This window comes from Miniopterus natalensis, chromosome 15 (assembly GCF_054644295.1).
Source record: "Miniopterus natalensis isolate mMinNat1 chromosome 15, mMinNat1.hap1, whole genome shotgun sequence".
NCBI classification, from domain to species: Eukaryota; Metazoa; Chordata; class Mammalia; order Chiroptera; family Miniopteridae; genus Miniopterus; species Miniopterus natalensis.
This window is the reverse complement of record NC_142095.1, coordinates 36,182,286-36,206,470: the sequence shown is the minus strand read 5'-3', so window position 1 is coordinate 36,206,470 and position 24,185 is coordinate 36,182,286. Positions and strand designations below refer to the sequence as shown.

At 57.2% G+C, this 24,185-nt stretch overlaps 2 protein-coding genes across 2 annotated transcripts in view; one reads left to right on the top strand and one right to left on the bottom strand.

Moving 5' to 3' along the window:
• Positions 1-433: 433 nt before the first annotated feature.
• BAP1 (BRCA1 associated deubiquitinase 1) lies at positions 434-9,415 on the top strand. Its single transcript, XM_087825012.1, is given in 18 exon segments — positions 434-504; positions 601-630; positions 742-796; positions 2,024-2,156; positions 2,520-2,639; positions 3,109-3,170; positions 3,254-3,396; positions 3,672-3,750; positions 4,202-4,325; positions 4,591-4,738; positions 5,224-5,408; positions 5,898-6,031; positions 6,567-7,045; positions 7,161-7,321; positions 7,511-7,534; positions 7,536-7,658; positions 7,775-7,847; positions 8,055-9,415. Coding segments are annotated over 18 exon segments (2,244 nt in total). The 5' UTR covers positions 434-467; the 3' UTR covers positions 8,189-9,415.
• A 492-nt stretch (positions 9,416-9,907) lies between these two features.
• DNAH1 (dynein axonemal heavy chain 1) overlaps positions 9,908-24,185 on the bottom strand; it is a 70,422-nt gene continuing 56,144 nt past the window's right edge. Inside the window, exons 52-77 of the mRNA XM_087825013.1 lie at positions 23,386-23,577; positions 22,898-23,008; positions 21,957-22,142; positions 21,376-21,567; positions 19,981-20,148; positions 19,700-19,891; positions 19,376-19,507; positions 18,744-18,869; positions 17,987-18,106; positions 17,721-17,870; positions 17,434-17,594; positions 16,400-16,625; positions 16,051-16,246; positions 15,576-15,727; positions 14,943-15,139; positions 14,571-14,719; positions 14,192-14,346; positions 13,988-14,119; positions 13,431-13,601; positions 13,173-13,352; positions 12,928-13,104; positions 12,242-12,412; positions 11,954-12,084; positions 11,240-11,591; positions 10,688-10,922; positions 9,908-10,139 (exon numbers count right to left, since the gene is read on the bottom strand). Coding sequence (XP_087681139.1) covers positions 10,018-10,139; positions 10,688-10,922; positions 11,240-11,591; positions 11,954-12,084; positions 12,242-12,412; positions 12,928-13,104; positions 13,173-13,352; positions 13,431-13,601; positions 13,988-14,119; positions 14,192-14,346; positions 14,571-14,719; positions 14,943-15,139; positions 15,576-15,727; positions 16,051-16,246; positions 16,400-16,625; positions 17,434-17,594; positions 17,721-17,870; positions 17,987-18,106; positions 18,744-18,869; positions 19,376-19,507; positions 19,700-19,891; positions 19,981-20,148; positions 21,376-21,567; positions 21,957-22,142; positions 22,898-23,008; positions 23,386-23,577 — 4,476 coding nt within the window. The 3' untranslated portion in view covers positions 9,908-10,017. The remainder of the gene's footprint in view (positions 10,140-10,687; positions 10,923-11,239; positions 11,592-11,953; positions 12,085-12,241; positions 12,413-12,927; positions 13,105-13,172; positions 13,353-13,430; positions 13,602-13,987; positions 14,120-14,191; positions 14,347-14,570; positions 14,720-14,942; positions 15,140-15,575; positions 15,728-16,050; positions 16,247-16,399; positions 16,626-17,433; positions 17,595-17,720; positions 17,871-17,986; positions 18,107-18,743; positions 18,870-19,375; positions 19,508-19,699; positions 19,892-19,980; positions 20,149-21,375; positions 21,568-21,956; positions 22,143-22,897; positions 23,009-23,385; positions 23,578-24,185) is intronic.

Genomic DNA, 24,185 nt, shown 5'->3' with positions numbered 1-24,185 from the left:
ACTGCGCCGGCGACGGGGGCAAGCGCGCAAACGGGGGCCGGGGTCACGCGGACTGCGACGCAGGAGACTGCGGCCCCGGGGACTGCCGCTACGATAACCGTCGGCGGAGCGGAACCGCTGACGGCCGCGCGCCCGCCCCTCCTTTCGTCCGGCCCCTTCCCCTCCCCCTCCCGCCGCCGGCGCCAACACCGCTCGCCCAGCCTCCCTCTAGCCACGCCCCTTTATATCGCCCCGCCCCCGCGCCTGCGCGCCGGCTTCCGAGTCCAACCGGCGGAAGAGAGGCCCAGAGGCGGGGCCGAGACCGTCGCTCCGTGGTGACGTGTCCCGCCGGCGCGGGCGGGTGACGCGGCGGGGCCCGTTGTCTGTGTGTGGGGCTAGGGGCCCCGGGGGCGTCGGGGGCTCCCGGCGGGGGCGGCGGTGGGTCGGGAGGGCCTGGACATGGCGCTGAGGGGCCGCCCCGCGGGAAGATGAATAAGGGCTGGCTGGAGCTGGAGAGCGACCCTGGTGAGCAGGGGGTCCGCTGGCCGGGGGCTGGGGGGCCGGGGGCGGCCCGGGAAGTGCATTCCTGACCACCACCCACTCCTCTTGTCGCCCCACCAGGCCTCTTCACCCTCCTGGTGGAAGATTTCGGTAAGCGCCTCTCCTACCCGCCGGACCCAGGCTGTGGGGGCCCACTCTTGCTCCCTCGCTGCACGGCCAGGAGCTCGCCTTCCCGACTTCTTTTTTTTTACCTGATCGCAGGTGTCAAAGGGGTGCAAGTGGAGGAGATCTATGACCTTCAGAGCAAGTGCCAGGGGTGAGTGGCTTGGCTGCAGGACCGCCTTTCACATCTCGAGGGAAGGGCCTGGGGAAGAGTGCCTCTCAAAGGGGGTAGTATCAGGAACCCCAACTTGTAAAATCTCATATAAGGAAGCATCCCTCCTCTTTGGGTGCTCTCCTGATCAAGCTGATATTTTTGTTTTCTCCCAGTCTTCCCTCAGCACTTCCCTTTATGTAGTAGCACCCCTCCCCCCATAAAGATTCTAACCATCCTTTGGAGTACAGTTCAGTTGCTTTTTCTGTATGGAGGAGGAAGCCAGGCCCTTCTCTAGACCCAGATCACAAAGTGCCTTTTGTGCAGCTGTAATTTATTAATTACTGCTTTAATGTGTGGGTGTGCCAGTGCCTTTAATCTCCACACAAAGGTCTTGTATTGATTGGTTGGTATGTGGCATCTACAAGGCCCCTCCTGGGTGACCAACCTCAGGGTCTTCTTTCGGTGGTCTTGCAAAATAGAGGTGTGGTGGAACTGCTACAGTGACTGAACTGAGAAGCCTGCTTTTATTTCCCAGAAAAGAAGGGACTGATATGGGTGTTCATTTTCTTCCTTGGCTGCATTGGGGCTCAGGCCTTAGGGTTCACAAGTGAGAATTAGTGTTTAAATTCCTCATCAGAGTTTTTGTTCTCACCTTACCTTCTGTTCCTACCCTGTTCTGGGCCATTGGTCCCTGCTTTTCTTCTCTTTTCCCAGACCATAGACTTCATAAGGACACTGGGTGGACTCCTGGAGAACCACAGCCAGAAGCTGATGCTTAGACTGCCTGTAGCGGGCTTCTGGGGTGTGAGGGCTCAGAGCCACTTTGGGCAGTGTTGGGAAGAAACCAGGGGAGAAGTGGGATTACGGGAAGGGCACCTGAGTGGTAACGCAGTGCAGGGGAATAGGGGGAGAAAAAAGGGGATACTGGTCCTAGCCAGTTTTGCTCAGTGGTTAGAGCATCGGCCCAGAGACTGAACTGTCCTGGGTTCGATTCCAGTCAAGGGCATGTACCTCAGTTGCAGGCTCAATCCCCGGCCTTGGTTGGTGTGTGAGCAGGAGGCAACCAGTTGATGTGTCTCTCACATCGATGTTTCTCTCTCTCTCCCTTACACTCTCTGAAAAGCAATGGAAAAAATATCCTTGGGTGAGGATTAAATAAAAAGGGGGGGGTACTGGTTGCCTTCCCCAACTTGGCTGGTTTAGCTCTCTGCTCCTTACTTTCCCCAGCCCTGTGTATGGATTCATTTTCCTGTTCAAATGGATCGAAGAGCGCCGGTCCCGTCGCAAGGTCTCTACCTTGGTGGATGATACATCTGTGATTGATGACGATATTGTGAATAATATGTTCTTTGCCCATCAGGTCTGCTGGGCTCTGTGTTCTGTCTGGAGGGTGGGATGCTGCCATTTTCTTTGCTTGGGAAGTGGAAGTGGGAGAAGGCAGGAGGAGAAGATAGGCAGACACCAAGGGTGGTGGTTATGGAAGTCCCTTGGCAGAAGGAACTGAGCTCTTATTCATTAAAAAGGAGAATCTTTAGAGCAGTGTGGGGTCTGACTCCACTTCCTATGTCCCCATACATCTGGTGGGTATTTAAATGAACAAATGTTGGGCAAAGATGAGGGTTGTTGTCCAGATAAGACTGTCCCTCTGTGGGTCCCCATTCCTGATGAATGTGGGCTTTGATTGAGGGATACTGTGTATGGGTGACTGTTCTTGGTTCCGCAGCTGATCCCCAACTCTTGCGCCACTCATGCCCTGTTGAGCGTGCTCCTGAATTGCAGCAATGTGGACCTAGGGCCCACCCTGAGTCGCATGAAGGACTTCACCAAAGGCTTCAGCCCAGAGGTAGGCCACAGTGCCTTAATTCTGGATCACAGCTGGCTCGGCAAATCTGACCAGGGCTACTGGTGATGCCACTGCATGACATTTGACACTGGGAGGCTTTTTACTTTTCACATGATCATTTATATTACATTTGACTCTTAAGTTAATTTTTTAAGGCAATTAGTTTTAGGCCCAATTATCAGGAAAGGAGACAAACCTGTAGAAGGAAGGAACATTGCTTAAGTAACACCATTTGAGAACTTTGTCAGCACTTTACAGGCCACATTGCTCCCAGTGTCCACTGATTACTATGCAAGGCCATTAGAGCCCATCTGTTTGGGGCTCCAGAACTCTCTTCTGCCCTTTAGGAGAGTCCACCTGTGCTTCTTCAGGTTATTGGAACCCTCTAGGCCTGCTCTCCTAAGCTTTGTTTCCCACTCAGGCTCACCTGAGAAGTTGTTCTGATGTGGCCTTATTTTCTTCCCTTTAGAGCAAAGGATATGCGATTGGCAATGCCCCGGAGCTGGCCAAGGCACATAATAGCCATGCCAGGTGTGTAGGAGCTGTGGGAGCTGATGGGGGTGGGGGTAAGGAAGGGCTGTTCCCTTCCAGTCCCTGACTGTGTCCTTCCCCAGGCCAGAGCCACGCCACCTCCCTGAGAAGCAGAATGGCCTTAGTGCTGTGCGGACCATGGAGGCATTCCACTTTGTCAGCTATGTGCCTATCACAGGCCGGCTTTTTGAGCTTGATGGGCTCAAGGTCTACCCCATTGACCATGGTAGGCACTCTGAATGGGGGGGTGGGGACGGGACACTTTGGGTTTCTCTGCTAAACTCCTAAGGAGCTGGGTTCCAGGGTCCTCTAATGCGTGGTACTCAAGTGGTGGGAAGTGGGTGTTGAGGACATCGGGCTTTGGCCAGATGGTACCCTGCACTGCATTGCCAGGCTAGTTCCTGACTCCCTGGCTCAACTGCTCTCCACCCTCCCTCCCACTCTTGGCTTGCCCAAACTCAGGGCTTCCTGCCTGCTGACTCCTTGTCTTTGTGTCCTTAGGGCCCTGGGGGGAAGATGAGGAGTGGACAGACAAGGCCCGGCGTGTCATCATGGAACGTATCGGCCTCGCCACTGCAGGGTAAGGGTCCTGTGCCTGCCCTGCCCTCTGGAGCTGTGCCCCCATTGGGAGGGACACAGAAAAGGGAACCAAGGCAGAGAGAAGCTAGGCGATTTGTGCAAGTCCACATGGTGAATCTGGCAAGATCAGGCTTAGATCTTGGGCTCCCAACTCATTGCCCTATTTCCTGCCCAGGCTGCCTATGGCCTGCTTTGAGAAAGAGAAGGCCTTGGTGGAGCCCTGGGTTGCCCAGGTATGCTGGCTCACTTCCTGCCAGGCCTCTCACACAACTCGTTGGAAGGCACCAGCTCAGGGGCCTGGTGTGCATGGTCAGTTGCTGCTTGCCTGTTGGGGGTGGGGCCTGTACCTATGGCTGCAGGTGTGACTTCAGGGAGCCCTGCCAGGATGTCTGCCTCAACCTGATGGTGGGGCTGGGCAGGAGCTGCTCTCACAGCTGCCTCTGTGACTGCAGGGAGCCCTACCATGACATCCGCTTCAACCTGATGGCGGTGGTGCCCGACCGCAGGATCAAGTATGAGGCCAGGCTGCATGTGCTGAAGGTGAACCGTCAGACTGTACTGGAGGCCCTGCAGCAGGTGGGTACTCTCCTGCCTGGTCCCTGCCCAGCCATCTTCTTCCCCTCACTGGGACATCTGTCTGTGATTCCCAAATCATTATTGTGGATCTGGGCTTCAGCTACTCCTCTTCTTCGAGCCCTTTTTGGGAAAGGTGGGACTTGGGGTGGGGAAGGAAAGTAGTTTCTAAAAGGAGGTTTGGGTTTGACTGTTTTATTTCCCTTAGTTGTCCAAGATAGAAGCTGGGGCTGCCTTCTCGCCTCTAAGCCTTGGATTCTCTTTTTAGTTGATCAGGGTAACACAACCAGAGCTGATTCAGACCCACAAGTCTCAAGAATCACAGCTGCCTGAGGAATGCAAACCAGCCAGTGGCAAGTCCCCTGTGGCTCTGGAAGCAAGTAGGGCCCCAGTGGCCTCTGAGGGCACCCACACAGGTACTAGGGGTCTTAGGGCCTCTCATGGTCCTCAGAGCCATCCCCTCATAGCTTGACCTGCAAGACCCAAGCAGAGCAAGCCTTTTCCTATGGAGGAACTTGGGCAGTGATTCAGAGGCTCCTACGGGAGGCCTGAAGCCTAGTGCTTGCATCCCTCTCCCGTCTGAACATGGAGGGAGAGCAGTTTTTCCCTAAAGAAAGGCATCTGTAAAGGGCTGCCATTACCACAGGCCCCTGAGCCTTTTCTGTAACGCATAGTCCCTTTCTGATTTTCTTAGAGGCGTTTTTCCTTCTGTCTCCCTCGCTTTTTCCATCTTGTTCTCCTATCTTGCTGTGGGCCCATGACTGACTGCCGTCCCACCAGCTGGCTCGGCTGTTCTCTGGGAAGGGAGGGGAGCAGTGCTGTGTCACAGGATTCGGGAGACAGTGGGCTGGGGACAGCTTCTCTTGAGGATCTAGCTGAAGGTCCTGCCTGTGCTTCTCAGACGGTGTGGAGGAGGTGGCTGGTTCATGCCCACAAGCCCTGACCCACAGCCCTCCCAGCAAACCCAAGCTGGTGGTGAAACCTTCAGGAAGCAGCCTCAATGGTGTTCCCCCCAACCCCACGCCCATCGTCCAGCGGCTGCCAGCTTTTCTGGACAATCACAACTATGCCAAGTCCCCCATGCAGGTGAGCTGGGAGCTCCCGCACAGGAGTCCCTCCAGGATTCTGTCAAGGGGCTGCCACAGGCAGTTTCCTCAGGTGATTCCTTGGTGTTCATTCTCCATTGGGCCTGGTTCCTCTTTCTGATACTTGGAAGCACCCACAAAGTCAGGGGCTTAGGGAGGCAGAGAAATGGCCAGGGTTTAAGGAAACAGGAAGAGCTCCTCTGACTTTTAAGTCTAGCCACACAGCTGTGGGGCTAAATTTTAGATCATGTTCCTTGGTACAACTCTATGGATTGGATTGTGCTGGCAAAATAAAGGCACATGTTTCAGGGCACACTGTCTCTCAGAAGCCCTGCGTAGGCAGGTAGTGTGGGTGGGCAGCCGCTTTCCCGAGAACCAGGGGTGGACTCCGGAACACCTGGAGGGCTTCTGTGGACTTGACCTGGGAGCCATGCTGGCTTTCTTTCTGTGACTGGCCCCTGCTCATGGCTGCCCTGGGTTTCTGCCCCAGGAGGAGGAAGACCTGGCAGCAGGAGTGGGCCGCAGCCGAGTCCCAGTGCGCCCTCCCCAGCAGTACTCGGACGATGAGGACGATTATGAGGATGACGAGGATGACGATGTGCAGAACCCCACCTCTGCTGCCAGGTTAGGCTCGGCTCCCAGGGTGGCAGGTCCTGCCTTGACTATTTCAGCTTGTGCCAGACTGCTCTTCAGCAGATAGAGGGCGCTGAGCACCTGCTGCGTACAGGCCTGGGGGAGGCTGGCATGAAGGGGCTGACTCCAGGTCCTAGGAAGCTTTTGGAGGGATGGGAGGGCTGAGCACATTTAACCAGATGTCAAGACATGTCCTGTTGGGAGGTGGCCTTTTGTTTAGGCCTTGGAAGAAGAATTATATGAAGCAGGGGAGGAGGGGATGGGGAGAGGTAGCTTTTCTGGAAGGCATGACGTTGGCAAAAGGCCAGCAGCTGAAATAGAGAAGGTGTCCTTTGAGGACACCTGGCTGCAGCTTGTCAGAGCTTAGGGTGCCAGGCTTGGCATGGCTGGGTCAGGCTGCTGGACGGAGTGAGGAGCTGTAGGCTCAGTCCTTGGATGCCAGGGTGTGTTCAGACAATTCTAGGCATTGCTGGGTGTGTGGTCACCTGACCCATTCCCTTGGCTCACCTCTCCTTGGGCCCCACAGGTACAAGCGAAAGGGGCCAGGGAAGCCAGGGCCATTGAGTGGCGCCGGGGATGGGCAGCTGTCGGTGCTGCAGCCCAACACTATCAACGTCTTGGCTGAGAAGCTCAAAGAGTCCCAGAAAGACCTCTCGATTCCCCTGTCCATCAAGACCAGCAGCGGTGCTGGGAGTCCGGCCGTGGCAGTACCCATGCACTCGCAGCCCTCGCCCACCCCCAGCAATGAGAGCACAGACACAGCCTCCGAGATTGGCAGTGCTTTCAACTCACCACTGCGCTCGCCCATCCGCTCAGCCAACCCCACACGGCCCTCCAGCCCTGTCACCTCCCACATCTCTAAGGTGCTTTTTGGAGAGGATGACAGCCTGCTGCGTGTTGACTGTATACGCTACAATCGTGCTGTACGTGACCTGGGTCCTGTCATCAGCACAGGCCTGCTGCACTTGGCTGAGGATGGTGTGCTGAGTCCCCTGGCACTGACAGGTGGGCCTCGGACTGACTCACTGGCCACTTGGTATACCAAGGATGGAAGAGGGAGGTAGCCAAGTGACAAAGTGTCCTGCACTCTGATGGGTCTTCTCATGCCTTCTTTTCCCAGAGGGTGGGAAGGGTTCCTCACCCTCCATCAGACCAAGCCAGGGCAGCCAGGGATCCAGCAGCCCAGAGGAGAAGGAGGTGGTGGAAGCTGTAGATGGCAGAGAGAAGTCTGGGCTTGTCAGGTCTGGTGAGCCCTTGAGTGGGGAGAAGTACTCGCCCAAGGTGAGCCCCTGTAGTTTTCTAATCCTGGCAGAGGGAAGGGCTGGGACACTGCTGCCTAGGGCTGGGTTCTTGATTGGAATTCTGGTGGGAAGGTTGGTGGCTGTGAAGCCTGAGTTGGGTGGTAGGAGCGGCCTTGGAAGCTCCAGGCACTCTGGCTGCTTATCCTTGCCTCTCGCTGCTTCCTGGTAGTGTGGCTTTGGTGCTGGCCAGCCTCCCTCATTGGTGCAATGCCGGGTTTTGTCAGGAGCTGCTGGCATTGCTGAAGTGTGTGGAGGCCGAGATTGCAAACTATGAGGCCTGCCTCAAGGAAGAAGTAGAGAAAAGGAAGAAGTTCAAGGTGGGTCTTCTCCAGCTGCCTGGTCCTCTGCCCCTTCCTTCCCAGAGCCTCTCGAGATCTGCTGGTGGCTGCTCTGAGGAGATGGGCTGCAGTGACCTCACCCTTTTCTCCCACAGATTGACGACCAGAGAAGGACCCACAACTATGACGAGTTCATCTGCACATTCATCTCCATGCTAGCTCAGGAAGGTGAGCGTATTCTCTGTTGCCTCTTACCTGGCATACCCTGCTGAGGGCCATGTTCTTCAGGTCCCCCCTCCATCAGGTCTCTGTTACGGATTGAGCAGACTGGGGGGCTTGGAGAAACCCTCAGCTCTTGGCCTGAATCTGTGGCCTATTGAGTAGGTCGCTGCCAGGCGTCCAGCCACCTGCTCAAGGGCCTCTGCCCCTCTGCAGGCATGCTGGCCAACCTGGTGGAGCAGAACATCTCGGTGCGGCGGCGCCAAGGGGTCAGCATTGGCCGTCTCCACAAGCAGCGGAAGCCTGACCGGCGGAAACGCTCACGCCCTTACAAGGCCAAGCGCCAGTGAGGACTGTTGGCCCCAACTCTGCAGCCTGCTCTTGCCTTGTGGCCCTCACCAGGGCCCCTTCCCTGTCCCACTCCCCCCTTCCCAGTATTAATGAATAGTTCCAGCCAGAGAGCTCAGACCCTGGAAATGGAAGCCAGGCTGGGATTCCCTGCATTGTACCCTGGGCCTGGTAGGGCAGGTCAAGCCCGTAGTGCTCAGGAAGCAGCAGCTGGAGCTGGGGTGTAGCTAGGTGCTGCGGCTTTCTCCACAGCCGGCTGTGGAGCTGCAGGACCTGGCCTTTCTGCGTGGGTAGCAGAATATATATTTTACCTACAGAGATGTCTATTTTTCTGGGCTCTGGCCCATCTTGCCACCACTGTGTTGACATAGCTGGCTTCCTGACTCTGCGTTCTCTTCTAACAGCTGTCATCCTGGTGGAGCCTGGGTGGGCATGGGCCTGTTGCTCTAGCCCCACCTGCCAATTGTCTCTTGTGAGGGAGCCAGGTCTGCTCTTCATTTCTCTTGGGAGCGCTCCGAACTCAGGGACCTGGCTTCTGGGCTGGGTAGGGAGTGGGGTGTGCCAGCTGTGGTGGGTGAGCAACCTGTTGGGGTCCCATGGCTTGAGCAGAGAGGAGTGTTTGAGCTGTTTGGTGGCTTGTAAGCTCCCTTCCTGGCTCTTATCAGGCTTGTCAAGTCTGCTTTCCACGGCAAGGCTCTGGGGCTCTCTGCCTTCAGTGTTGTGGCCCTGGCAGAGGGCCTGCCTTGGGCTCCTGGGCACTGTCCCTGGAGCCTGGGGCTCAGAGGAGCCTCTATCCAGCCCCTCAGTATTACCATGTTTCCCTCCTCTTGGGGGTAGCAGAGACAGGGCTGCTTGCGGAAGACTGGCACCACTCAGCTCTCCCGGCCACGCCGGCTTCCTCAGCCTCTGCAAGGCACTCAGGGTGGGGACTGCAGGACCAAGACTACCAGTTGGCGCCATGTTCCCAGAGGGCCTGATGCCAAGGGGTAATAGGCCCAGCACTGCCTCTGGAGCTCGGCCCTTAGCTATAGCCCCATGGCCTCTACCAGATGGCTTTGAAGGAGATCGAAGGAGGCCCCTTATCTGTACATAGTGATCTGGGAGAGGGGAGGTGGGTAGGGGACAGCTGGCAGGCATGGCAGTTGCCTCTGCACTGAGCACAGTCTGACTCCTCAACCCCCTGTAAATATTGGATCAATGAGTGAATAAAACTATCCTAAAAAAATGAACCCTCCTGTGGTTGCTGGCCTGAAGTTTGCAGACTAGGCTAAGATGGGAGTGAGGAGCTCACCAGGCCTGGGTGTAAGGCTTGGTGACCAGAGGTGAGAAATATGCATCCTTGGGTATTTAGCCTTCTGGAGCAGAGATTCTTGGGACCCTAGACCTGGAATTTAGGACCTGAGCTGAGGAGGGGCTCCAGGTGGGCTGTGGAACTTGAAGAGTTGTGTAAAAGGTGCACTTTGGGAGAAGGCCATACCATGGCTTTCACCAGATCTGATAGCTTTGCAACTTGGAGAGATGCTGGGGCTCTGGATTGAGGCAGGGCTGCCTCTAGTCCTGCCTCGTATGCTCTTCCTGGAGGGGCTCTGGGACCTTGGAGGGCTCACCTCTCCTCTTGTTGCACCTGGACAGGTCTAGCAGGTCAAAGCTGCTACCTCTGCCACCTCTTCCCCTTGCTAATAACCATGTTCTCTTTTGAGGCCGCTGTAGCCCCTCACCCCCAGTTTCCCTGGCAGTGAGTCCTACAGGATGGGCCAGATGAAAGCAGGTAAGGCTCAGCTAGACTGCTTAGAAAACTCAACTTTAATGGCTCCAACCCTTCTATCCAAGTCTAGTAGTCCAGGGCACAGATGAGGGCCACACCACGCTTTATCCAGTGTCGCTGGGGCTGGTTGGAGGGTATTTCCACAGCAATGACATAGTTGGTGGAGTGGCCTGTGGTTGATAGTGTTCCTGGAACAGGCAATAAGCGGGGAGGGTTAAGTTGTTTGCCACAACTAGAGAAGGGACAGGGTAAAGGCAATGGATTTGGCAGACTTGGGGACAAGGAGGGAATCCTGACCCAAGGGCAAGCCTGCTTGGATGGGTCTGGCCAAGGCTCAGGTCTGCCCAGGGTTAATGTACTGATTGAGGACAGGCAGTAATGGGAGATGATGCCACTGTTCCTTTCCTGTTGGACCCAGCCCAGGCCCATCTCCCCTCTCCAGGCCTCATTTACCTCCTCTGAACTTCCATTGTCAGGCTGGGGCTCCCAGGACCCAAGTTGGATCTGCTGAGGGAGGCAACTAGATGGTAAGCTCAGAGGCCACTCCATAGATAGCCAGCTGCTGGGCACTAATGTGCCTGTTGCTGCCAGGCTCTCCCCTTGGCTGGTTGGTCTCAGGACTGCTGACCTCTGTTGGCCATCTTGTTCAGCTAACCTGGGTCAGCCTAACTGGCCTGAGCTAGCCCAGACCTGGGCCCCCACCTGTGGTGAAGTTTCCCTGCCCTGGGCCTCATACCAGCACGGGTCAGCGTCTTGTAGATGGGGCACAAATAGAAGGCCTGGTCCGGAATCTTGCGGTTGGGCACCGGCAGGAGACAGATAACAGCCATCTCTGTGTATAGCTCCTTGGGTCGAGACTCAGCCAACTGGAAGGCCATGGGGTCCCAGCGGGCACCTTCCAGGAACAGTCCATGGATGTAGCACCCCTCTTGGGGCCTTTCCTTGAGCTCTGACACTGACTGGTGCATCACCTATGGCAGGCACACAGATATGCCCCACATGTATCAATACCCAGAATCTGGGTTAGAATTGGGTCCAGAGGCACAAACTCCTGAGAGCTCTGCCTGCCTGCCCATCACTCACCTACCATTCTAGCTGGTAGCCTGCAGTCTATGTCCTGCCTCTTGTGATTTCCCTGGGACTCACAGCCTCTTCTCACCTGGCCCTCCTTTTCCCCCAACCCCTGCTCAGGGGTCCCCTGACTCTGCCAGCCAGCTGTGGCCTCAGGTCCCTTCTGTCTGGCTGTACCCCAACCTGTCACCTGACCTGGCCCTGGCTGTATCCAGACCTTGAAATCAAAGGAGATGGTGTCGATAGAGATGACAGACTTGCGGGCAAAGTTCTGTAGGGTGCCTGTCAGAAAAGCCTGGGGGAAGAAGAATCCACTGATCCAGAAAACAGCCGGGATGCCCTCTTGGATCCAGGTCTGCAGGAAGTTTAGGCGCTGCAGCAGATCCATGACCCATGAGGACAGTGGCTTGAGAGATGGGTAGGCCTTGACATTCCAAAGTTCGGGCACGATGTTGTTGTACAGGCTGGCAGCCATCAGTTCCAGCTGTGAGGACATCACCACCAGCCCCTTGAGTGCCTTGAGCAGATCTCGCAGTGTCTGCGTGATCACCTGCAGCAGTCGGTTGTACCTATGTGGCCAGTGGCAAGAAGGGAGGCAATGGGCCAGGGCCATGTAGCAGTATCTATGGCCCCAGTTATGGGCCACAGACAAAAAACAATAGCTGAATATAGGAGCTAGAACATAGAGCTGGTTGGGTAGCCTGGGTACCAATCCCAGCTCCGACATTTAACAAATGTGTGACCTTAGTTCACTTATTCTTTTTGGGTCTTGGCTTACTCATTTGTAAAATGGGAAAAATAAAAATGTGGCTGAATTAGAGAATGGATTTATCACACTTGGTATGGCACCTGGCCCATAGTACCTCTTGCTGTCATTTCTCTACAGCCCAGTGGTCCTCTGACTCAGGGATGGGGGTGGTGGGGGGATTACCGAATGACCTCCTGTATTAGCACCGTGTTCATTGACTCCTCATACAGCACGGGGTACTTGGTCGTCACCCACTTCAAGTTGATGGGCTCAGGCACCTGGAGTAGAATGTTTAGGGCCATGTCTTCCACTATCTGAGGGGCAAAGAGATACTGGGGGTCAGGGCCGGCCCCCAACAACCCTGGTAGGATTCCACATGCAGAGTTCCTTCCCACAAGGGAGCAGGCAGGATGGTGGGTGGGAGATTAGCCCTGCGCAACCCTTGGGCCCCTTCCCCCTGCTGTCACCCACCTCCTCCCTGCCCTGGCCGCCCACAGAGGAGGATTTGGGTTGCAGCTGCACGATCGCGCTGAGCAGGGCGAAAGTCTCATTCTGGGCAAAGGTGATGTTGGCGTTGTCGTGCAGGCCAAAGATCTCAGGCATGTCGTTGAGTGGGAGGCCCTTGATGTAGGAGAGGTAGCCCTGGGGGGTAGGAAGATACAACTGAAGCTCCTGCCTGGCTTTACCCCCAGCCTGTGGGCGGCCCTCCAGTTGAGCACATCCCCCCGCCCATCACCCTGGTTGTAACCCTGTTCTTAGGACTTTAAGGCCCCTGAGGCATTGTTTGGGTGGCTTCTGCCTCCCAGTCCCCTTCTCACTGCCATCCAGCTTCCTGCTCCTTCATTTGGTGCTCAAACCTGTCACACTCCCTACTTTCTACTGATGACCCACACTCTGGAATGCCTGATCCAGCCCCTGACCACTCCTCACACATCTTCACTGAAGCAGCGTTTCCTCGGGCAGTCCTCCCTGTCTGTGTGGGCTGGGTTGGGTTGCCCCTGCCTCACCCCTGCCTCACTGAGTACACTCAGGCAGTAGTGACAGTCTTTGTGGGATGTTTTAACCAACAAGAAGGAGCTCGTGGAGGGCAGGGGCTGTGGCTCCTCTCACACAGCGCCCAGGTATTCACAGTACCCCAGAACCCAGGCTGTGCTCACGTTGAGGTCGTAGGTGGGTTGGATCTGGTGGTAGATGCCTGAAGCACTGTAGCTGTGCTCAGGGAAGAGCACTTCGGGGCTGTAGAAGTCCTCTAGAATGTTCATGACACAGCGGCGGTCCCAGTCGTCAGTGACGCGGCCCCCATAGTTGATCTCCCCGGCCGTGTACTTGAGGACCTGTGCAGTGGATGGGTGAGGCCCCCACAAGCACCTCACCCCCTGCCCCCAGCCTGTCCCCAACCCACCTTGTAGGGGATGTCATCATACTCATCCAGGAACATCTTGAGCTGGCTGATGCAGATGCGCAGGTCCCCGTCCGTGAACTCATAGGGGATGTTGAAGCCCAGGGGCCCAAACTTCCGGCGCTCCAGCGCATTCCCGTGGAACAGGCACAGAGACAGCAGCAGGCACTTGAACTCCATCACCTGTGAGAGGTAAGGAGCAGGAGACGTGAGGGGCGAGGACCAGGGCAGGTAGGGCGGGGCACTGCCAGTGTGCCTCACCTTGTGACAGGAGTTAAGGAAGTCATCACTGAGGCTGTTGTAGGACTTGAGCAGGTTGGCCTTGACGCCACGCGGTGGTTCAATGGTCATCTTAGAGCCATTCTGCAGGATGGACACTGGGAACTTGTTGCTGGGCAGGCTGGTGAGCCACAGGCGGAAGTCACGGTGCACCTGGTGGCCATGTTCCACATGAGCATCAAGACCCATACTTTGTGGCCTCCCCAATATCAAGCTCCGTGGGCCATCCTCAGCCTGATTCTACTCTGGATGGGCCAGGCCAGGCTACAGGGACCACCGGTTAAGAATATGAACTATGGCAAATCCCAGTGTCACCGGTCTGTGCTGGGTGGCCTTGAGCAAGTCACATCACCACTGGTAATGTGACTTGGGGGGGGCACTGGGAAGATTAATGCAGTCGATGTATGTTCCATATGTCGGTTCCTAAGCACTCCCTGTGTGCCTGGGCTGGGCAGAGTACTTTGTGGGACCATCTCATTTAGCTTCACAGTTCTGGGTGGACACATTAGTACTCCCTTCAGCAGAGGAGGCTGACGCACCTTGTCGGGATTGATGTGCTCAATGAGGCGTTCAAGGGCAGGCATCCAGCTTGGGGCCAGGTGGCAGTTCTGGAAGAAGACCCACTTGCCCCTCTCTATGGAGCTGCGCATCATGGCTTCCGCCCGAGGACCCTGTGAGGGTCGGAGTGCTGAGTGGTGGGACCAGCTGGCCTGACCCCATCACCCTTCTTGTCCCACCCTTACCTGGCCCTGGCCCAGGGAGATGGCAGAGAGCTTCTTGGAGAACTTCATCTCTTCAGCAAACTTGTAGAGGTCAGCAGCTGGGTCAGTACCAGGAGATAGCACAAAGATGAGGGGCGTGGAGGAGTTGGAGTCCTTGAACACCACTGACAGGTTGGCTGTCTGCAGGGCCAGGAGAGATGTTGGGGCTACCTGGGACTAAGGAGCTCTCAGCAAGGGGCTCCCAGGGGTCTTCTTGGTGGGGCCTGGAACCTCTCAGAGACTTTGGAGGGGTGGGGCTGGGGGTCCTGGCCTGACCAGGGCTGCAAAGTGGTCTGTCCAGCTACAGCCAGGCCCCTGGAACCCAAGGTGGGAGTTAGCTGGTGGCACTGGCAGGCAGCACTTGCCTGGGGCTCAATGAAGCGTGGCTCCAGGTTGGCGGCCACAAAGTCCTGCATGGCGTTGGTGACCTTGTCTCCACGCAGGCAGCGCAGGACCAGCAGCTTCTGAAAATGGTCCAGGTACTGGTCCCAGATGCCAGGCAATGGCTCCCTGCAATAGTGCCCATGTCTCCTTGAAAGCTGACCTGTGGGAAGGCACTGGCCACAGGGACTCTGCTGGCTGGCTGGCACAGGAGAGTGGAGTGTCCCAGGGGCATGGAAGAAATGTGGCCACAGCTGCAGGGCAATCCTGGGTGGCCCCTCAGAAGGGTCCTGTGTCTGGCGAGTTGCCCCCTTAATGTGCCCACCCTGCCATGCTTTGGGGCCCAGCTCACCGGTGGGGCTCGGGGCTGTCGAAGATAGCCTTGAATTCTGAGAGGTGCTTCACAAAGTCAGTGGCGAAGGAGGAGAAGGCTGGCAGGTTTGACAGTGCCAGGATGTCTCGCCAGGCCCGTTCTGACAGCCAGTCTGCTGCAGGGTTCTCAGTCATGACCTGGATGGAGCCCCCAGATAGGAGGTAGCGCCATTCGCTCTGGCAGGGGACAGAGGGAGGTTAGTGCCAGCCCCTGTGTACCCAGAGCCCACACAGTACACAGTGAGGGTTGAGCAGTGGTGGCTGTCACTCTCACTGTCTTGGCAGTGCTTTTCAACACACCACGAAATACCTGGGGCTCATGAGAGCATGAGCTGGGAGATTCAGGCCAGCCTCTGTACCCATCAGCACACTCAAGGCTCCGAGGCCTGTGCTCACAGGACTGCTTGGGCCACAGCTACCCCAGGGTCTCCTGGCTGTTCTTAAGCAAGGAACCGTGTTTCCTGAGGCCTCTGCCCCTTTGCTCTGGCTGTGCCTTCATGCCTGGCCATTCTTTTCCTTCTCCCCCGTTCTCCCAGGCCCAACAACAGTCCTCGGGCAGTCTGTCCTGGCCCCCTGGCCCCCCAGCCCAACCGCTGCCTCTCTGCTTATGCACTTGGTTGATCTTGTTTTCATTCATCATGATGCGGGCACACAGCAGGAAGGCGAACATCAGCTTGTGCTTCTCAAAGAGGCTGCGGCAAACGTTGCTGTAGAGGTTGTAGGTCAGGTAGCGGTTGATGTTGGCGATGCGCTTCTTCAGGTTGTCTGCAGGGCGGAGAGGTGATGTAGCACATGGGGAGAGGGGGGGAAGCAAGACCCCTGGGGTCCAACCCAGCCAGCCTCCCCAGCAGCCACAGGGCAGCCTGGGCCTCCCCTTGGGGCATTTGAAGTTCCCAGTGAAAGGGCTCCTAGAAGGGCAGAGCGGGGAGTGTGTTTTTATGTAGTGTGTGTCTGATATGAGAGCATGTGCAAGTGAAGATGGGTGTGAGTTTGTGTATGTGCCCACTGTGGAATGTGTTCATGCATCCCATCTGTGCCGGGGGGGAGCCTGGTGTTTCTGTGCACATGTGCATGTGTGCCGGGGCTACCTGCCCTCTCTGAGTTGGCGATGCCTGAGAGGAAGATGTTGAGAAACCACTCGAGGGAATACTGGTACATGGGGTCCACATTGGCCAGGTCAGACACACAGAAGAACAGGATCTGGGTGCGGACGGCTACGGGTATGTACTCCATGCGTGTGAGGTCGATGTCCTTCTCTGTCTGCTCTGCAATCCTGACCTTGGCCTGGGGGTGCAGTGGAGGGGGATGGTCAGGCCCAGGTAGACTGGCAAAGAGTAGCAGGTAGAGGTGGGTGGGAACAGGGGTCAGGCCTGGGGCAGGTGGTGGAAGGCAGGCAGGGTGGGGAGAGGCCGGCAGGGTGGGCAGGCAGTTGCTGACCTGGATCTCCCCAGCCTTCAGTTTGGAAGCCTCCAGCACCTTGATGAGCTCCACATCATCCACAGGGTTGCCCTCAGAGGAGCTGAGCCGGTACAGGATCTGGTCTTCAATGTCCTTCAGCTCCTGACGCATCTTGGCATTACTGACAATCAGCTGGTTCTTGGCTTCCTCCAGGTCGGGCCGCTCCTCAGCCACTACCTGGCCTAGCAGCTGGTCCTCTAGGCCACTGCCAGGGGCAGGGAACACCCTATCTAATACCTGGTAGGCCCAAGGGCCAGTCCCACTATCTATCTGTGCTCCTGGGGCTCCAAGAGCACAGAGTCCCTGCCGGTGTCAGCCTGGGAGGCCTAACCTGTCTCAGGCTGCAGGGATAATGCAGAGCCTACTTTCAAAGTGATCAGTTCTCAGTGAGACCTCGGGTGGTAGCCTGGAATCCCAGTAAGGGCCAGGCAGTTGGATGTGTGAGCTGTGGGGTCCCTGAAAAATTCCTTCTCAGCAGGAGGAAGCTGAAGGTGACTGGGAGGGACAGGCCCTAAGGGTGTTTCCACCCCCTGTTCTCTGGAGAGTTTCATAGTGGCCACTATGCCTCTGGAGTCTGTGGGTGATCAATGAAAGTCACAGTGCCTGGGCTCATGGCAGCAAGGGCAGGAAACAGGGCTGGGGTGCAGGGATCCAGAGTGTGCCTGACTCAGGGCTCCAGAACAGCTCTGGGGGGGAATGCACAAGGGCTCCAAAACGGCTGAGCTGCAGGGGAAGGGACCACTGGGACTACTGCTCTCCAGGGAGGCTGGGGTGGGGTCTGGACCAGGGATCAGGATGAGTTGGGGGTGGGGGTTTTAGATGGAAACACGCAAGTAAGGGAAGCTGGTGGAAGGGCTAGAAAGGCCTGGAGTGTCAAAGTGACCAGGAGGAAGCTGGCAGAGCCTCTGAGTGGGGGAAAGATCCACTGAGTCTCGGCCTGGGGGTAGGAGAGGGGCAGCTGGATAGGCCCAATGCGTAGCAGTTACTCAGGAGCCTCGGGGCTGGGGGCTTACCTGGGTGACAGGGTGAAGTTGATGAGGGTGAGTTTGGTGGCGATCTCAGGCGTGTAGTGTGGGTTGGGCAGCTTGGTGGTGATGTACATCCTGAAATCCTCATGGTAGGGGATCACTGTGTCCCCTAGCTTCAGCACTGTGTTCCCCTGCTGCTTGTATGTCTGCGGGGGGGCGGATGGGCAAGTGCTGTGGCCTAGGCTTCACCAGCGTGGCAGGGGAGGGAGGCTGCCCTCTCCCCTGTCCAGGCCGACAGTCCACTCCCCACCCTCCCACGGCTGCAGGCTTACCTGCTTGAGCAGCACAGGCTCCAGAGCTGGGTCCAGCTCCTCGCCCACATTCTCCAGAAGGCAGGGCTTGCCAAAGCGGATGGCATTCTCCATGCTGCGCAGGAAGTCGCGGTCACTCAGCTTGAACACATCCAGCCCACTTTCCTTCTCCTGTGGAGGAGGGCAGGCAGGGGTGGTGGGGCCCAGAGCCACACTGAGGCTCAGCTACTCCTGTGCCTGCTAAGCCTGGCTGGGTGGGGCGGTGGCACCTGGCCAGTGGGGCTTACCATGTTCTTGATCCATTTGTTGGCCTGGCCCTGAGGGTCAATGAAGTGGGTCCAACGCTGGGAGTACTGGTTGATGACCCCATTCTCCACTGACAGGGTGTCATTGGGGAGGCCAGCGATCTGTGGGGTGCCAGGAGCCATACTGGGTTGGGGGTCTCACATGAACAGTGCCAGCTGGGGCACCAGCTACCCCCAGCCTCATGCTTTGGCTGTGTCTGTCCTCTCCTTATTGTGTCTACTTGGAGGTGGGGGCAGGGGGCAGTGTGCTCCTAGGCTGGCTCCCAACACTCTCCTTCCCTGGGCTTCTCTATCCTTTTGCTTACTGAGTTCTCACTCAATTAGACCATCTCCACAGAGCCTGCAGCCCATCGGCCCTCCCAGCCTATGCTCACCTTTGACCTCTGCCTACTGCCTCTTGGTTCTCTCCCTCTGCCAACCCTGCCTGTCCTTCAGGGTTGAGCTGAGACACAACTTCTTTCAGGAATGTTTCTTAACCCTCCCTCTGGACACTGCTCTACCTCCACCCCCATTCTTCAAGCACCCCTTGAATTCTCTGCCCACAGTTAGCATCTGAGCCACACTGTGCTCAGCTTTCTCCTCTTCTACCCATCACCCTCTTGCTGGGCCTGAGTGGTTTCAGGGGAGGCATTTCCGAGCAAATGAAGGAAAGAGGATGGGAGAGAGGCAGGAGGTTCTCAGCCCAGCTTGCATGTGTCACAAGCCCAGCCCCGGTACTCCAACCCCCCAGGGCAGGCACCTGCCACGAGCGGATCTTCACAGGATTCCCCAGTGTCCCGATTAGCGTGGGCTCGGAGGTGTGTGGGACGTTGTGGATTTTGAGCTGTTGGACCCAGTGGTCATAAAGCACTGTGCGGTACTGGCCCTGGGGAGATGCCAGACTCAGGTCTACCCCAACACGACACCGGTGACACCCTCCCATCTCCCTCTGCACCCCAGCACTCGGCAGTTGTACACAGAGGTCAGAGCTCAGACATGGAGCTGACACCTGCACTCTAGTCCCACTTTGGGTGACTTCCTTGGCCTCTGTAAACCTCAGCCCCTCATCTATGAAATAGGGGTAATCCTAACAATGCCCACCTATCAGGGCATCTGTGAGCATGAATGACACGCACACAGCAAGCCCGGAAGTGCAAGCTCATATTTCTCACCAGAAGGCCAGCCCCACCAGGGCAGGTTTTCTGGCTGTTTCGTGCACTGCCATAATCTCAGTGCCTGGAACAGCACCTGGCTCAGACAGGGTGCCTGATAAGTTCTTGCTGAATGAGTGAGCAAGGGAAGAGCTGCCCCACAGGCTGCCCCTCAGGGAGGTGAGGGGCAGGGCCTCTTTGGGAGGTGAGGCTGTCCCAGGCAGGGCCGGAGGCTCCTTACTGTGAAGGGGCCCAGGTAGGCCACAAAGCCAGCAGCCACCAGCACGTTTCCAGAGATGTTGTCAAGCATGTGCTCCAGGTTCTCCACTGTCTCCTGCCAACGCACCTTCTCATCCGACAGACCACTGATGAGCTGCAGAGGGAGCCCCATGGGGTGGGCTCTGGAAGGCTAGGCCTGGGGCCTGGGCATTCCTGCCCAATGCAGCCCCCAGGCTGCCTGGGAGGGGTTGCAGACCGCCACCGCAATACCCCCCACCACCCAGACCCTTCTAGCCCTTCTGGGGCAGAACATGACCACAGGCCTTCCCTGGAGGGGTGTGTGCACCTTGTCAGCTCGGCCCAGCCGCTGCTCACACTGCTCACACTTCAGCTCCAGCTCCTCCTTCTTGGAGATGCACTCTCGGTACCTGGCCTGCATGGTGGCAATGCCATCCTCCACCTCCTGCAGGCGCTGCTTTGCCTCATCCAGGATCTTCTGTGTTACCTCCAGGTCGTCCTGGGCCTCCCGCAGGGCTTGCTGCAACCAGAGGGCATAGGGGCAGCTTGTTGAGTGCCCTGTGGAGTCCTCCCCCCCTCCCCTGCCCTCCAGATGTACCCAGCCCTCACCCGCTTGGGCTCCACTGCCTTGGCCACGAAGTGGTACTTGTGCATGGCGCGCACCCACTGGCAGATGGAGGTGCAGGCCTTGGACACCTTGGCGATGGCAGCAGGCTGGAACTCTTCATTGTCGATGTATGGCTGGATGGCTTTGATCACCCCCTCCCCAATGTTGTCCTGGACATGGGAACCATGGACCTCAGAAGGCTACTTCCCAGTGCAGACAGGGTAGTGGGGCCTGCTAAGGGACACCCTGATCCTGCTTCTGCGCCCCATGCCCTGTATAGGCCTCACTACAGGTATCCTCTTTAGAGAATAAACACGATCCAGAAAGACTGGCCAGAAGGGAAGCTTTCATGTTCCAGGATTTCAGATAACAGGATCGGAGATTTCTTTAGAAATGACGTAGCCTCAAGATCTGATAATACACAGGCCCATTTAAAACTCATTTAGGGACAAGGGCAGCTTCCTTGCAGGTGTGAAGATGAATCATGTTCAAGGGTAATAATCGCCACCCCAAGAGTTCACCACACCCCTGGGGATCTTGTCCTATCCTGGGAGACTCCAGTCCTATAGTGCAGGATGGGCCCAAGAAGACGCATTGTTCACGAGCTCCCAGAGCTCAGACCTGGGGCCAGGAGAGCCTGAGCACTGGCCCTGAGCACTTCTGATTCGGACTTAATTAGGCCTGTGAGGCCTCTGTTTTCCAGGCTGATGGAAGAGGAGGAGGAGGGATGGGGAAACTCACAGGAGGTCCTGCTACTTTCCAGTGCACCCTGGGAATGCCTGGGGCCCCAACACCAACACATGGTGGTGGTGGGTGGCCTACCGGGGACAGATAGTTGCCCCCTAGCCAATTTCTGGGCTGAAGAGGAGCCCTCCAGGACGGCTGCGGGCCCCCGGCTGACCTAACCTTGAAGCGACTCCCGAGCATATGCCCATGGACAACGAGAGCCCCAGGGAGACAGGGAGAGAAACCCAAAGACAAACAGGGGAAGCTTAATCTCAGCTGCTGAGGCTGAGAGGTAGAGGCAATGATCAAGCAGATGGTGAATATCTAGGCCAAGGCCATGGGAGTCACAGGGAGGAAAGGGCACGAGAATCTCCAGGCTGCAGAGCCTTGGAGTAACAGGGTGACATCCTATGGGCACAGGGCACTGCCCAGGTCCTGATTTCCTCAATACCCATCTGTTGGTGGGTATGTGTGTCACCCCCACCAGCCAGAGTTCCTCCAGGCCAGGATCTAGTTCCTGTCAGCTCTGTGGCCACAGGGCTGCGTGTATGCAGGCAGAGGGAGACAGGACAGAGACTCCAGTGCTGTGGTGGGGCAGGCTCCTCTCCCTGCTTCCCTGGCCAGCTGGGTGGCCCTCACTCACTGGCTGGTCAGGTGCCTAGCAGGCTCACCTTGTCAAACTTGAAGAGGCCCTCGAGAAAGCGGCCGGGGTCCTGCAGCAGCCCCTTGCCGGGCTCCCAGTAGTCATCCACCTTGGAGCCAGGCTTCTCTCCAGGAACCTTCTTGGGCTTGATGCCCTTCAGGATGCACACAGCTTCTATGACCAGCTTCACACCCGGGGGTGGCCGTTGCATGGCTCGCACCTGGTGGCCGGGCCAAAAGTAGAGAAGGGGGAAGTCCATCGCTGAGTGGGTACTCCTGAGTAGGACAGCTGTCAGACAGGGTGGGCCCCACCAGCCAAGTCTCTGCCACCACAGACAAAGGGCATACCTGGAGACCTCAAGGTTGGAGGCCTACTGCTCCCCCATGTACCCAGCCAGGAAGCTCACCTTTCAGGGCCCAAAGCCCTCCCATGCCCCTGTCCTGGGGCTGGTACAAGGAGGTAAAGGCAGGTAGCTGGGTTCAAGTCCTAGGTCTACCCTCTCGGCACATGACCCCCAAGGGATGGGTCGAGGAAGGGCCTGGGCACCAGGACTCAAGAAGCACCAGGGAAAAATGCCAGGGGAGCTCTGGGAGATGCCTGGCCACCCACCTCAGTCACGTCATTTTTGTTGAGGTTGCGCAGGCTGGCCAGGGCTGCATCCAGGGCAGGCAGTGCCTCATCCAGATCCTTTTGGGCATCATCAGCAATAGCTTGTGCTTTCCTGGCCTTGTCGTTGGCCTTGATCTCCTCTGCCTGCACTGATTTCCGGGTATTCTCGGCAAGGGTCGTGTCCACCTGGGGACCGGAGGCAGGGAAGGCCCAGCTGGTGGAAAGTGTCAGGGATAGGTGTGCCCTCCTCCCCTTTCTCCTCTTTGCCTCTTGTTTCCTCAGGTGGAAGAAAATGGGGGTTGGGGTGCTCCGTGCTCCAAGGACCCTCTTAGCTGCCACAGGCCTTGGGGATCTGTAATGCTAGAGCCCCTTCCAGTCCTGAGCGCTCTCTGTGGGCCTGGCATGGGGCTCTGGCTTTACATGCTTAAGCATAATAGCCCTATGGGGCAGGCCCCCTGAGACCATAGGGCCCCATGTAAGAGAAAGGCGCTCCTCCCACAAGTCCCTGTCTTTCCACCTGCTGGGAAAAGTTTCAATATACGGACTTTGTAGAGCAAGACTACTTCTGCCAGAAAACTGTCATAGTGAGTGCGCAAATCTGCGATGTCTGAAGGGGGTGGGGCTCAGAGGATCTCAGAAACCAGGCAGACTGCACGGCTGCCTGTGGCGGCCCAGCCACGTAGTTCATGTTGCGATTATTGGGGTTTGGACTTGTTTGTCTTGCTCCTCAGCATATCCCCTGCCCAGTGCAGTGCCTGACATAGAACAGGCTCTGACCAAGCATTTGTGGAATAAACAATTGACCACTGAATGAGGAAATGGCACAGATAGGCTAAGCGACATGCAGAGGTCAGGCAGCTAGCACTCTTGTGGTTGCACAGGGATGCCGGGCACCCTCAGACGTGGTCAGACATCAGGGACTGGCTTGGAACAGCCCCTGCCTTGATCTGCTCCATGGTGAGCACAGTGTCCTTGGCAGCCTCCTCCAGCAGAGGGCGCATAACCTCCAGGTCCTCTTGCATCTTGGCCACATCCTCCGAAGTTCGTAACAGCTGCGGGTGGGGGGCACAGACAGAAAAACAGGTGTGACGGGAGCAGAGAGAGAGCCTGGCCAGAAGGAGGCTGGAGAGAGGGCCCTGCAGGGCTGTCCTCACTCACGAGTGAGAGGATGTGGCTGGCAGCTTCAGGGGACCCCAGGTTGCCCAGTAGACCCCAGAGGAAGGGAGCAGTCCCCTAAGAATCTGAGGAGAAATCTGCTCTGGCTCTGCCTCTGGGCTGGCAGCCTTGCTCCTTTGGTGAAGGAGGAAGCCAGCCATTTAAATGCTATGGGCTCCGACGGAAGGCTGGCCTGGCCGCCGGGATCGGGGCTAAGGTGGAGGGGGCAGAACCATGCACGGCTGGCCGCTGCCCCGAGCTCCACGCAGCTCACCTTGTCGAGCCCGCTCTTCATGCGGTTCTTGGCGGTTTTAAGCTCCTGTTTCTTCTGCCCGATGAGGATGGAGAAAATATGGAGCAGCTCCAGGTAGCTCTTGGGGGTCACGTAATTGTGGCGGGCCAGCTCGGCCAGGTACTCGACACACTTCCTGGTCACTGACTGGTGGATACACACGCAAACCTTGATCTGCGGGAGGGAGACCACCGATGGCAGCCTTGTAGAACCTCCAGCAAAGAGAGGGCACCGGGTGCTCTCGAAACTACCGCAGCCTGGTCCTGAGAAGGGAGCCACTGCAGGAACCTCGATGCCACTCACACTCACTCTCTCCTATGACCTCACAACCTCAAGGACAAGGCCACCTATTCTGCAGATAAAAACCCCCATGACCCAGAGAAGTTAAGGGGCTGTTCAAAGCAGAGCTGGCTTTGAATGTGGACCCAGGCATCTTCCAGCTCTCGGCCCAGTCACAGCCCCGATGACCTGCCTCTCTGGGAGAGTCCTAAGGTGAGGCCCCCCCCTTAGACTGGATCTGAGGTACGGAAGAGCCCACGGCCTCAGCATAGCTGAGGGGAAATGGGAAATGGGTTCACCCTAGCTCTTGGCCCCCAGGTGACCATCGCTCTCTCAACTTGGACCAGACACTTCTAGCCCCACCCCCATCTTGGTCTCTGGGTTGTGATAAGGAGTTCTTTGAAGAAAGCTGCCACAAAGCCCTCAGGGAATTAGATAGATGGTAACTGCCACTGTGTGCCCAGTGTCAGTTACTGTAAAGACCTGTGGTACTCCCATTATAC